This window comes from Cheilinus undulatus, linkage group 21 (genome assembly GCF_018320785.1).
Source record: "Cheilinus undulatus linkage group 21, ASM1832078v1, whole genome shotgun sequence".
NCBI lineage: Eukaryota > Metazoa > Chordata > Actinopteri > Labriformes > Labridae > Cheilinus > Cheilinus undulatus.
In genome coordinates, this window is record NC_054885.1 from 7,172,302 (window position 1) to 7,186,820 (window position 14,519).

The 14,519-nt window shown below is 40.5% G+C and overlaps 1 protein-coding gene across 1 annotated transcript in view; it reads left to right on the forward strand.

Annotated features, from left to right (window-relative positions):
• The window catches only part of LOC121529365 (ADP-ribosylation factor-binding protein GGA1-like), a 21,060-nt gene extending 6,579 nt beyond the window's left edge, over positions 1 to 14,481 (forward strand). The window contains exons 6-17 of the mRNA XM_041817153.1: positions 56 to 156; positions 233 to 313; positions 2,781 to 2,918; positions 3,011 to 3,092; positions 3,928 to 4,041; positions 4,154 to 4,303; positions 4,469 to 4,542; positions 7,156 to 7,343; positions 7,578 to 7,807; positions 7,888 to 8,057; positions 8,199 to 8,309; positions 10,500 to 14,481. Of these exons, the coding sequence (XP_041673087.1) occupies positions 56 to 156; positions 233 to 313; positions 2,781 to 2,918; positions 3,011 to 3,092; positions 3,928 to 4,041; positions 4,154 to 4,303; positions 4,469 to 4,542; positions 7,156 to 7,343; positions 7,578 to 7,807; positions 7,888 to 8,057; positions 8,199 to 8,309; positions 10,500 to 10,610 (1,550 nt within the window). The 3' untranslated portion in view covers positions 10,611 to 14,481. The remainder of the gene's footprint in view (positions 1 to 55; positions 157 to 232; positions 314 to 2,780; positions 2,919 to 3,010; positions 3,093 to 3,927; positions 4,042 to 4,153; positions 4,304 to 4,468; positions 4,543 to 7,155; positions 7,344 to 7,577; positions 7,808 to 7,887; positions 8,058 to 8,198; positions 8,310 to 10,499) is intronic.
• Positions 14,482 to 14,519: the final 38 nt, after the last annotated feature.

The following is a 14,519-nucleotide window of genomic DNA, read 5'->3' on the forward strand; positions in this document are numbered from 1 at the left end:
TGAAACAATAAATAACTTCTACTTCTTACATTTTACATTCTGTTGTTTGAATCAGGTATTATTAAACAGGATCCAGAGCTCCCACCTGACAAACTACTGAACCTTCCCCCACCCAGACCCAAGAATGCCATTTTTGAGGATGAGGAGAAGTCAAAAGTAAGGACTTCTCTATGATTCAGCTTGTTTCCTCTTTGTTTCCCCTCACCTGACCTCTACCTGTCTGATCCGTCAGATGTTGTCTCGCCTGCTGAACAGCTCACACCCTGAGGACCTAAAAGCTGCAAACAAACTCATCAAGGAAATGGTTCAAGAGGTAAACCTCTGTCTCTCTCTTCTTATTCTTCTTATAAATTGAACTTTGATGCTTTAACTGCACCAGTACCCCTAATTTAAGAGCTGCTGTCGTGTGAGTGAACCGTAAGAGAAAGGAGGAACACCAGAGTGCTGCACTCACAGCAGAAACATTAACTGAATGAGGAAATAGGTTTGCTGCCCTGGGGCGTTTTGTGTGACACTGGCAGAGTGATTCAGCAGGAATTGTGGGTAAATTTGTCTCCGTTTGAGGTGTAATTGGAGCTGTTATCCTTTTTTTCCCCGAGAATTTTCTAATGACCTCTCTCTGACCTTTCTGCACTGCAGCATCTCTGCCTGTGGCCATGATTTCTTTAACATTCATGTGCAAACGTCTGCAGTTGCACTCTGGTCTGTCTCCACTCAGCCCTGCCCCAATGTTTTGCACTTTTGCCTCTAGGGGGTAGGGTGTCCCGGTTCTTGTAGGAATAGAGGGGTAGGGTGAAGTGCTAGATGGCTTGTTTCCAGGTGACCACTCTGAACCAACTGTTAAAATAGACTGTGCTATAGTCAATAGACAGTGATTTTGGAATGAGTGCTTTACACTTTAATCACTGTGAAACAGTCTGCAACGCCGTTTTTTCTATTGCCACACAGTTCTCTTCCTTGATTGTCCACTGCTGTACTCTCCTTCCTTTCTCTCTCTGTGATTGTCGGACCACCAAGATTTTGGTCAGTCAAGAAACCAACTTAATGACCATATGACTGGATGGTGTCAGCCCTATTAATTAGGGCTGAACGATTTGGGAAAATAATCTAATCATTTTTTTCCCCAATATTGCGATTGCAATTTGATATGCGGTTATTCTTGAAGCTCCACATCTTATGTTACTTCCATCAACCACTAGCAATAAATCATTCTACACTAAAGCAACACATTATTAGATAAAACAGGGGCAGAAATGTTTTGAAAAATTAACTTCTTGTGCTGATTTTGACTCTTATTGCAAATCGGATATGAATTTTTGTATTGAAGGAAGTGATAAGTTCTATATCATGCTCATATTCAATTAAAAAAAATGTACAAAAATGAAGAAAATAGGATTTTTTTTTGCATACTATTCTAAAAAATATGATATGATATGTAATGCGTAACATCTCAGCTGCAAAGAAAAAGGGGTAAACTGGTATTTTGGCACAGATTTCAGGAAAAAAAAATATTGCACCTTCTGTGATTTGAAAATTGCATTAGGCCATATTGTGATTTAATCTAATTTGCAATTAATTGCCCAGCCCTACTATTAATAAAGTTGTTCCAATTCCAATACCAGTATCGTAAACATGTCTGATACTGCTTAAAATGCAGGTGTTGGTATCGGCGAGTACACAAGTTTTTGCACTGATCTGATACCGTTTGGTTCGTATTTCGCTTTGTTTAGCCATGCTAAATGTTAGCGCTTTAAAACCGGAAATCAATTCGTCTTCACATCCAGAAAACACTGCATGCACGAGCTATAGTTTTTAGAGCAGCGAAGAAGAAGCAAAGGACCCACTGCAGCAGCAAAGAATGGTGGCTGTCGGACAGTTTTTCTCTGAATGGGATCATTAAAATGCCTTCCAGACTGGCGCTGTCAAACACGAAAAGAAGTGACACAGTTTATCAAAAGTTAAATAACTTTTTAACCATGAGTTGTTGCCTCTTGTTTTTCCTCTTGAAGCTAGCCGTTGAGCCTTCCCATTGACAGTATTGATGCCTTTGCATCCCTTGCAGCAGTATTTTCAGTGAGCCTTGAACTTGTGTGACTTTTCTGGGACTCTAATGATTAAATCCACACCAATAAACCCGATAATGAACGTCTTTCTATCCACTTTAATCTAATTACGATCATTTATTACTGTTAGCTTGAATGCTAAACATCATATTGTTTACCCTTTGTGAGGTTGCACATTCAGTCCAGAAAGTTCACACTGGTATCAGATCGGTACTCAATTTCGACCCGAGAGCCAACACTTTGGTATTGGAATTGGTAACAGGAAGGAAAAAATGGTATTGGAACATCTCTACCTATTAATACTATTTGCAGATTGCATTGGCCATCATATTTTTGAGGATGTTTCTATGCATTTCTGTCATTTTATTTCAAACAACCATTTGAAACAATCGCTCACAGTATGTTGATAGCAAGTTAACTTATGATGCATCATGATTTTTCTATTTGTGCCTGTAGACATTCATTTCTGACAAAAACAAAAAAATGCTGAAAGCCAACAAGAGAAACTACTAAAGCTGAAGACTGCATATCGGATACATCTCTTAACATTTTAGTGTCTGTTTAGATAAATACCCTCGAGGACTGCTGATGATGTATCAGGGTTGTTCTATTCTGTAGGGCAAGAACAAAATCTCTGAGGAGCTAGGAGGCACTGAAAAACGAAGGGTAAGGGTATAAATCAGGAATGAGATTGAGCTTTGTTTTTCTCTCCTGTAGGATCAGAGGCGAGCAGAGAAGGTGTCAAAGCGGGTGAACGCCATCCAGGAGGTGAAGGAGAGCGTCACTCTGCTGACTCAGCTCCTGCAGGACTACGACAGCAAGTCTGTCAGTCAGAGCAATGCTGAACTCATCCAGGTGAGATTTAAGACAATTCAGCCAAAGGAAGAGTACAGTGCTTCCACCAGTGTAACCGCTATAAGACAGAAGTTAATTTAAAATGATTTCAGGACCTGTACCAGCGCTGTGAGAAAATGAGACCAACACTGTTCAGATTGGCGAGTGACACGGAGGACAATGACGAGGCTCTGGGTGAGCATTCGTTCTATTTTTAAAATGCTGCAAAGTGTTTTTTTCCTTCCTCTTTTTGCCTTTAATCAGCAGAAAAAACTGATAACTTGCAGTGTTAATTTTTGCATCTTTTGTCCGTCCTGATGTTTTCACTCTTGTTTTTAGACACCTCTAACAGGACTCACTCTGCTTGGGCTTCTTTGTTATTTGAATATTGTTCCTGACAAAACCCACAGAGACACACCCCAAGTACAAACAAAGAATGAAAAAAAAAAACAGAGTTTAAATGTGAAAGCTGAGGCCAGCTGGTGTTGAGTCATTGCCACTGAACAGCAAACAGATCTTCTCTTACACATTAAATATCTTTGTTTTTGGGGTTTGATACAATGACAGCAAAAATAGAAGTCATATGAAAATTGTAGACAAACTCTTGCACACTGTCTAAAACTGCATAAGACATTGCCAACATGTTCAATCCACTGCATTCTACCAGTATTTATCATATTTTACAACCTATATTTGCTCTTTTCTTGCAGTAATCATTGCGGTTAGTGCTGAAATTTTGCCATCTTCAGAGCCTTAACAACCTTTAACAACTAACATAAATACATATATGTTAGAGGGATAGTTTTTTCACTCGCAACACCTTTTCCTTCAGCATCATCTAGTTCCTGAAAGCAGCTCGTGTCTCTTTTGCCAAATCTCAAATATTTTGAGGCATTACCTTCAGCCTGAAACCTGCTTGCTCACACATTTTTAACCTTCTGATCCACCTTTTTTATAAAGCCTGTCTAAGCTTCTATCCACTGGAAACAGTGAAAACAATGAGAGTATTCGTCTTTGTCCTCCTACACAGCGGAGATCCTGCAGGCCAACGACAGCCTGACTCACGTCATCAACCTGTACAAGCAGCAGGTGAAGGGGGAGATAGTCAACGGGAACAACACATCCAGCACACAGAAACAAAAAGGTGGGTGAGACACGGGCACATAAAGAGCTTAGTAGATTAGTGAGAGAACTGGCAGACTGAAAGATTGTGAAATTATCGTTGGTTTGAAATGAATCTGGCTTGTTTCTCTCAGGGGGGACGGCGCTCCTGGACCTCACAGGATTGGACACGTCACCACAGTCTCCACCGTCATTCCCAGAGTTCCCCACTCCGACAGACAGCCTCAACGCCCCCTCACAGGAGACGGGGATCAGTCTGCTTGATGATGAGCTCATGTCGCTTGGTAACAGCATGTTTAGCACCTAACATTAATAAACTGGTGTTTTCAGGATTTCTCAGTGGTTTGGAGTTACCTTAAACACCCTCCAGGATGCAAACGGAGTGAAGGAAGTGTTAGAGAGGCTGGCTGGGTAATTTAATTCCTTATTCATCCTGTCTTTGTGTACAGGTTTAAGTGAAGGAACACACACCTCTAACCCCCCCTCACAGCCAGAGGACTCCACAGCCTGGGACTCCTTCCAGGTGGGTGGGAGCATTTATCTCTTATTACTGATGATGACCCAGTTATGTCTGTTCTCATAGTCATGCTAATGAGCATCATGTAACCTCATTTAGCTGCTACATCTGGGGTGTCCAAACCACAGAGAGAACTAGACAAGCACTCAGAGAGCACAGACCTCCGCCATTAGCCCTATCTCCCTATAGTGAAGAATCCTTTAAAAACATTCCTGGATCCAGACGGTGATCCAGATCACTCCCAAAATCTAATTTGCTGATTACTCCCTCCCTGGTGGGCTGGAGACACGGCGAAGCAAAGCATTGGCTTCGCTACGTGTGAAAGTCATGGCAGAGGGTGAATATTCCTCTATTCCTCCGAGCATTGTGAGTATTCTCGCTACAATTCGCTGTCTTTCTCTCTGTTACACTCCGACTCGTCTCCTCGACCAGGCGTTCATCTTTCAAACTCTATAAACTCCAAAACTTTGGATAAGGTACTCATGTCTGCCATCTCCTGGTGTAAAGTGGTAACAGCACAGCCTTATCTCCAAATACTACAGAATCCTTTAAAAAAATTCCTGGATCCAGACGGTGATCCAGATCAGTCCCAAAACCTAATCAGTTCTTCCTTATGTCATTTCTGACATTTCCTGAAAATTTCATGAAAATCCATCCATGACTTTTTGAGTTATGTTGCTAACAAACGAACAAACAAACCCACCTGATCACATAACCTCTGTGGAGGAGGTAAAAATGTAAGGTTGACTGGGCTACAAGTCGCGTTTCTGTCAGGTGATTCAGTCTGAGTATGGTTTGGTGTGGTTTGGTTCGCTAAACCCCAAAATAGTTTGTCTTTCCAAAGACATCTGCACCCTCACTTGGTGGGTGGACTGTCAACTGGTCTGGCCTCAGGACCCACCAGTATGTGTTACGACAGACCGCAACCCAATTTTCCAAAACTTTTTAACAACGCATTTTTATCTAATCGAATCTGTTGTTTTTTCTAGCATGATTGGACCAAAACACATGATATAAACAAGAAAAGGGAAAAAACGGACACCTTTTATACCCTCTTTCCCCATCATCACGTGTCAATTTTTGCCAGTTTTCCAGTGAACTTGTGAAATGACTTAATTATCATGGTAAAAGTAACCGTTTATTGCAAGAATAGGAGATTTAGTAGTTGAAATATTGATCAAACATTTAAATTTACCCAATTTCACAGTAAAACAGGGTAAAATAAAGATTTCAATGCATGTTCAATAAGGACTTCAGGTCTTTTTGCCACCCACTGCTGTAGAGGATATGCAAGGGATTGAAGAAAGTTCATACAGGTGACAGAAATCAGCAGGGAGTAAGCAGAAAACTGCTGTGTTTTAATGACTACATCTTAACGTTCACTGTGGTTAGTAACCTTTGTAATAATAACGGTATGTTTAATAAAACCACAATATGAAGCTTGGGGTGCCTGATTGGCACCTGATTGGGAGCACCTGTGAGCATGGGCCCTGCTACAGTGGTCAGGAGGTGTCTGCTCCAAGAATCAGCATGCCATGTTTGACTGATCTGGATAGGGCCCGTGCAATAGGGCAACTTCAAGCTGGTGTTCTGCAAAACCAAGTTGTGGCATTGTTTGGAGTAAACCCTAGTACCGTCTCCAAACTGAAGGCTAAGTTCCATATAACAGGGAATGTCAGAGGCAGGCCGTGAACTCAGCACCTTAAGAAGACCTTATGAGCCCTTAGGAGCCATAGGCTGTCTTCTACAGATTTGCAGTCGAGGTTTGCAGAATGATATGGCTGATGGTTATCTTCACAGACAATCCAGAACAGACTGATGCAACCAATCTCAGGTCTCATAGGGCTGCCATGACTGCCCTTCACCATCAGGCCTGTTTGCACTGGAACCTGAACATGTGGAGGAACGTTACGTCCAGTGATGAGTCCAGATTCTGCCTATGGCACTTGGATCATAGGGTCAAAGCGTGGTAAGGATGCAGAGAAAGCTATGCTGATTGCTGCACAAATAGACTAACATCGTTTGGTGGAGTTCATGGGATGATGTGGGGCGGCATCTCCCTCAAGGTTTGCTTCATTGGAAGCAATATCAATACAGAGTGATATCAAGAGATTCTGCAACCAGCAGCAACCCTATGTCTCTGCAGTCTGGGACCAAACTCTGTCCTCCAAGAGGACAACACTCACCCCCACAGAGTGGGGTTTATCAGAGGCTACCTCCAGATTTTGGGAGTGGAGAGGAAGGAATGGCCTGCCAGCAGTCCTGACCTCAACCCCATTGAACACTTGTAGGATCAGCTTTGGTCTGCCAGAGTGACTAACAACCACAGAGGCTGACTTGTGACAAATGCTGGTTGAAGAAGGGAAGCCAAGACGAGGCCAGGCCGGTGACCAGCATGAGGAGGAGGAGCCAGGCTGTTGTGGTCCCTGTTTGTTGATTACAAAAATTGTAAACTACATTGTAAAAATGGCAAATTCATACATGTGCATATTGATATGACTTCTATTTTAGATGCTGAGGTATCAGACAGGCATCAATATCGTCAGATTTGTATTAGAATTATTTTGAAATTAATGCTTCACTTTCACGTTTTTTACACATGCTCTCTTTTACCTCCAGTCCTCAGACAGCATAGACGCAGACCTCCCAGCAGCCCCGAGCCTCCTCCTGAGTCCAGACCCCCCCACTCACTCTCAGCTCCTCTCATCTGGATCGATCCCGGGGAACTCGGCCCTAGACGAGCTGGACCTGCTGGGGAAGACGCTGCTGCAGCAGTCCCTGCCTCCTGAGGGCCTCCAGGTCAAATGGTATCTGACTCACATTCCTCTACAGTAAAAAACACTGCATGAGACAGTCTCTGCAAAAAATATAGGATGTTATATGCTGCATCTTCTGCTGCAGTAAATGTTTTGGTGCTCTAATAATAGTGGGCTTCTTGGTATGAGGAAGAACTCAAGTGTGTTAGAATGAGTCTCAGGAAAAGAAAAACAAAACAGGAAATGCTCTAAAAATACTGAATTATTCCTATTTCTGTATTTAAGGGACAAACAGCAGTCTAAACCCACTCTGAGAGACCTGCAGAGTAAATCTGGATCGAACGTTACCCCAAACCCCATCCCAGCATTTGTGGCTGACCCCCCTGCACCCCTCGTCAACTCGCAGCCGGGCCTTGGAGCGACGCTGCTGGACATTTCCCCAACTCACAGTGAAACGTCTGCTGCAGAAGTCACCCTGACTGATGTTTTTGTACCGTTAGAATCCATTAAACCCAGTAAGTGACAGAACAGTCATGGTTCAGGACACCTTGGAGAACAGGTTTATTAAACGCTCTTCTTCTCTTTATTATTTCAGGTAGTCTGTTACCTGTGACTGTGTTTGACGGACACAGTCTGCGGGTTCTCTTTCACTTCGCACGTGACTCTCCCCCATCTCGCCCTGACGTGCTGGTGGTGATCATCTCCATGCTGTCGTCAGCTCCTGTCCCCGTCACCAACATCAGCTTCCAAGCAACAGCTCCAAAGGTCAGCAGAGAGACAGTCCCTGTGGATAAGATCCCTCTCAGAGCTGACGGACAAGCAAAGTTCACCCTGTAAATGTGTTGCAACTGAACCTCTGCTGTCTCAGTTAAAGATTGTTTTCTTTTTTTTTTTTTGTCACTTTAGACGATGGCCGTGAAGCTGCAGCCTCCATCAGGATCAGAGCTCCCAGCCTTCAACCCCATCCTCCCTCCGGCTGCTGTCACACAGATCCTGCTTCTCGCAAACCCCAGCAAGGTCAGTCCACATTTGACCTTCTTTATTTGGCAAACCAAACATTCCATAACAGGAGGGAAAAATTCTTAAAATATCTGTTTAAAGTGATATTTACTTATATTTCTATGCAAGCTCTACCTGGAAAAATGGTTATGTTAAACTCAGGTGAAAACTGCAAGAAATGCAGTTTGTTAGTAACGAAAATAATCCTTTGAAAAATATGCTACTTTGCTAATTTTGTCATTTTTGCCTTTCTTTTGGGGCTGTGACAAAAATGCATCTAAAATAAGATTTTTGGAGGGGAGTTAGGGGTGTAAAGATAACAGAAATTTAAACTTTGTGCAAGATAACCCTGAAAGATGGCTGTCACCCTAGATGTTTGGGTTGTTTATTACAAAGTAAAAACCAACAGACACTCATTCTTTTGCACAGCGGTGCAGGGGTTGGCGCTGTTGCCTCACAGCAATGAGGTTCCTGGTTCGCTTCCCGGTCAGGGACTTTCTGTGCGGAGTTTGCATGTTCTCCCCAGGCAGAAAAAAAGTGGTGAAAAGAGTTTAAGACTGACAAAAATAGGTCTTAAATGAAAAAAATATATTAAAATTGGTGGGAAAAAACTAATGAAAAGGGGTAGAAATCTGACAAAATTGTTTTTAAGTAGCAACAGTGTGATTTTAAAAATGTTCTTAGTTTTTGCTCAGTGTCTCGCGACCCCCCCAGGGGGTCCCGACCCCTAGGTGAAGAACCACTGCTCTATGCAACTGTCAGCTATTTAGATAACATATTTTATTATTTTAAAACACTTAGTATTTTAATGTTTTATTTTTCTATAAATCTAAAGAGAGGTATATTTGTTTAAATGGTTCAAAACTTAAAAACACTAGTTTAAAAAATTATTAGAATAATAGTGCCCGTATCAATTAAGTGATGTGTTGATGAAGCCTCCTAATTATGCGGAGACAATTCAAAACTGTGGGGTTTCATTCTCAGGATAAACAGTGACATCTAGAGGCATAGAGACTTTAAAACAGCTGTTTAATGATGGGACTGAAGCACCAGAGCAATGCCGCACTGTTTCTATTTCAAATTTAATAAAATAAATTGACAGTACAGCTGTGTGTAATTGAATTGAATTGATGCTATAAATCAGGGTTGGGAAACTGGTAGCCCACTCAGTGTCTAGGCTCAAACAGAGGCTAGTGAACTCTCTGCAAAGGAAGCGTTCTACACCAGACTCAACTCGGTGGTAGATTTGGTTCCCAGGGGTGATGCCTTGGCCATTCTTGTCGACTTTAATGCTCCCATTGGCTATCAGGCAGGGGTTGGTCCACATGGCTCTGGACAGCAAACTCCTCAATGATCCTTGATTTTGCCAAGAGTCGGAGCTTGAGGAGTGCTGGATCGTGGTTCCAAAGACCTGATTTGTGGTGCTGGTTTGGTATCCCACTGATGGCATCACAGAGAAAGAGAATGACCACATACTTGTAGATGGACGCTGTAGGCTGCTCTGGGACTGCAGGGTGAGTGCCCTTTTTTTTTAGTAGAGGCCATCACGGTCTAGTTGAAACCCTGATTGGATGCTTTTCTCTTTGGGGAGCCAGATGTTGCAGTGACGACAATACAATTAATGCACCCGTTTTTGTAACGTAAGTTTCTTAAGATGTCCTGGGTTTTTGTGACATCCTGAATGAGTCATCGATGCATTCTTGGAGTCATTTTGGTAGGACGGCCACTCCTGAGAAGGTTCTGCGCTTTTCCAAGTTTTCTCCATTCGTGAGTAATGGCTCTCACTCTGGTTTTAGGAGTCTCAGCGCCTCACAAATGTCTTTGTAACTCTTTCCAGAGTGATAGATGTCAGTGACTTTTTCTCATCTGTTCCTGAATTTCTTTAGATGGTTACATGATGTGTTGGAGATCTTTTAGCCTGCTTCATTTTGTCAGTCAGCTTCTATTTAAGAGATTTCTGGATTCAGCAGGTCTAGCAGAAGTCAGGTCTGGGTGTGGCTGGTGAAACTGAACTGAGCTTTCCAATAAAATGTGGTTAATCACAGTTAATTCATGATTTAACAAGGGCGGTAATGGCTTTTTCACATAGGGCCAGGCAGGTTTGGATGGCTTTCTTCCCTTCATAAATGAAATTGTTTGACTGTAGACTGGCTCTATGGATGTCAAACTGATATAAATGAATTATTTTTTGTGTTTTTGTGATTCCAGGAGAAAGTGGAGCTGGAGTACAGACTAACATTCACCATGGGCGATCAGGAGCACAGCGAGAGTGGCAGTCTAGAACAGTTTCCTCCTCCGGAGACGTGGGGGAATCTATAGCATTGAAACACAAACACAACCTGACAGACTGCTTTCTGACTCGCCGTTCTCCCTAAACAACTCGACATGATGCACACGCCTCTTTCCTTTCAATCACATTGAACTTTCTTTGATTGATTCTTTAGTTTGGGTTTTGCTCCTGCTCCGTCAGTGTAATGTGTGTTCTGCTTTAATGAGTCCGTGTGTTTAGGTCTAGTCCGCTTTATGTGGCTGCTTTAAATCAAACCTGCGACTGTTTCTGTACAGTCGCTGCAGTCCTGTCATTGTAGTTTTAACAGACAGCGCTATGAAGGAAGAAACTACATCCAACTAGTGAGTGATCGCTCATTTAGTGTGCTCGATTTTTTTCTGTTGGGGCATTAAGTCTTTTACCTGCAGTTTCCACATGGGCCGAGTACACCGTGGTCTGTCCATTCTGAGCCAATGTCAGCCTTTCTAGTCAGTCTTTGTATTAACCAGCACATCTCAGTCAGTCTTTAAGCAGAGCAGAGCGCCCACTCTGGCCTGGGCTGTCGATTGTGTGTCCCAAAATTAAACCAATATTATAGCAAAATAGGAAGCAAATAGACAGCAAATCCACCCTGGAAAGGAGAGTAATACTGGAGATATAGCAGCTGTTTCACCTTGTTTACATGTGTGCCCGGCTGTGTTATGAGCATTCCTGTAAATATACTCGTCTATATGCAGTGTTGTTGCTAGACACCACTAGAAGGCACAGCAGAGCTCAAGCTGTATACAGCTACCTGATGTGTGGGATGTAAACTACAAATATGGAAACACTTGAGGTTATTTGAATGTTAATGCTGAGATCAGAACTAGCATGATATCATCAGTAATTAATAGTAACATCAGATCAGATCAGGCTGATGACCAGTTGTCAAAACACACTGTCTGCAATTTGTTTCTATAAGATTTACCTCTGTGCAAAGTCATAACACTCCTAGTGTTCTGGTTTAATTAGTGAGCCTGTTACCGAGTGATTTTCATAATTATGTGGGAATAGAGCCTGCTAATGGGCCATGAATTTAACGAAGACTCAATCCGAATGCAAATGTAAGAAACTACTTAGCAGGGTCGCTAGTTTAACTGTAACACCAGCCTTATTTTCATTATTTTACAAGTTCAAAAGTTGACTTTTAAAACTGGATGCTTCTGTCATGCGCTGTTGGACGGACATGTTTCTCTCTGAGCAGTGAATGTAACACTTCGTAAAGGTTTGGAGGATTGTGACTCCTTTTATCATTTTTTTTTCTTTAAAACTTTAAGATGGTATTGTTTCTAAGGGTGTGTTCACAATCACTCAAACAGGTGTATTAGGGCCTCCCTAAAAAATAAAAAGAAGTACTTGTTAATTTTGTAGAGAATAAAACAGAAAGAATTAATTATTGCATAAATTTTCAACAAAAATTTAAACTAGATCAACTACAGAAGCCTAAATAGTTTCTAATTAAAAAGTCATCAATTTTAGCTTTGTATTCACTCATACTTCAAGGTCATGAAGTCATAAATTTACCACAGAAAAAAGCAGTTTTTCAAGTAAAAAGTCATTTATCTTTTCTTTATAAACACTAACATTTAAAATTTATAGGGATGCCAAGTTACAACAGGAAAAACTAGAATTTTTTCTAGTTAGAAGTTGAACACTTTAACTTTATATCCACTAAAATTAAAAGTTTATAAAGACCCTTAATTTACAAAAAAACACTTTTTTAGCCACAAAGTTTTAAATTTTAACTTTATAAACACTTGAATTTCAGGTTCATAAAGCCATACATTTACAAAAAAGAGCGCAAATTTTTAAAGTTAAAAAGTCATTTATTTTTTCTTTATAAACACTTAAATTTGAAGTTTATAGGCTCATACATTTTCAACAGAAAAAGCAGATTTTTCTAGTTATAAGTAAATTTAACCTAATACACACTCAAATTTCAAATTTATTAATTTGTAAATTTACAACAGAAAAAAAAGAAATTTTCTGGTTTAAAAGTCTTAAATTTTGAATTTATAAACACTAAAAATCAAAGTGTCTAAAGTCATAACTTTTCAACAGAAACAAAGAAATTTTCTGGTTGAATTTTTACCTTATAAACACTCATTTTTCACTTTACACACTTAAATTTCACATCTCTAAAGCCATTAATTCACAACAAAAAAAAACCCTCTTAATTTTCTAGTTAAAAAGCCGTAAATTTCAACTTTAAAGAATACTCGTTTATAGTTTATAGGGTCATAAATTTACATAAGAGAAACTCAACATTTTCCAGTTAAAATGTTGTAATTACTAACTTTATAAACACTAAAATTTAAATTTTACAAGACCATTTATTCACAACAGAAAAGCCTGAAATCTTCTAGTTTAAATGTCATATATTTTAACTTAATAAACTTGAAATTTTTGAGTGTATAAAGTCATAAATTTACTAGAAAGGAAACTCAAAGTACTTGTTGAATCAAAGTTGCTCCTGGCTTCTGCCGGTGCGTCATCCTCCTCTGAATAGCTCAAGTTTACAGAATGCCTCTTTAAAATGCGACTTTAGTGACGGCTAATGTGAAGATTCTGGGCTAAAATCTCTGGATTTCTTGTTCTTGAGTCCCAGTATAAAGTGTAATCTGAATGTGGTCTTAATTGCAGTACTTAGAAAAGACAAACCACTTTATCTGGTGCAATTTCCATCCATTCAATGAAATGTGCATGACTTTAAAATTTTGGCTTATATATTTACAACTTAACCTAAAAATTTTGAGTTTGGTTTGTCATAAATTTACCTGTTTAATCTAAAAAGCACATTTCTTTCCCTCAAAAATAAGAAGAATTTCACTTTTCTCAGAGTAGCCCTGATAAATTGCTGTACACATTCCCTCCACCTTTACTCTTCCTCTACTGTTTCTGCATTTTGCGCCCCTGTTGCATTGATTTTTGAAGACGTTCACAGCTGAAGCATCAGATCAGCACAGGACGTCATGTGTCCATGTATGAGTAGTTAAGTCTCTGGTCTAACATGCTGTTAAAGTGCTGTTCTGTTATTTAAACGTAAACTCGTGACCAATCTTCTCTGAGCTTCAGAAACAAACAGTGGGCTCGCTGTTGGTCAGAACAGTGTCGCAGTATGGACAGGCTCTGTGGAAACTGCAGGTTGAACCCAGAATTGGTTCACTTTCTCATCTGCATGCTCCGCCGTTATCGGGGATTATGCCTGATAATTCCATCACTCCTAAATGAAGAGGCTGAGCATTACATCAACATCTCTTTAGTTATAACTACAATTAATCCTATTATTTTGGTGTCTGCTTTGTAATAAGTGACTATCATTAATTATTTCTAATTTGCACAGATGTTTCGGGGCTTTACGGTTTTCCTTCTTGTGTGAAGAACAAAATCTACTGTAACATCAGAGTTGTGTATTATCTGCCATATGTGCCTATTTTGCAGTTCTAAGTGCGTTCAGATGGATTTCCTCATTTATCTCATGTTATTTAGGTCTGCAGTTTGTCTGACATACAGATTTTAACCTGAAATCTTAATATATTCAAAGCGATTTCTGTAGCGTGCCACTTTAATTTGACAGATCTTTTCAGTAGCTTGTTTTTAGTTCCAATTCCAGCATTGATTTGGTTTGATATTCCTCATATGCAGAGAGAGCTGCAGCAGGTCGTCTGTCTCAAACACGTTGAACTTGTTTCTTCAGTCTGCGGCGCATGTCAGCTGAAAACGTTGTCCTCCCCTCGGTCACATTCCTCTGCACTTATGTCCTATTAAACTGCTCTGTAAATACCAACGATGGCAGTTCTGTTATGTACATTTGACTCGTGTGCAAGAGTATAACACTGGTTAAATATTCAGAATGGGTAATAAAGAGTTTTTTCTTGGTGATCTGAATGCTTCAACACTCCTTCATTTTTAGATTTCAG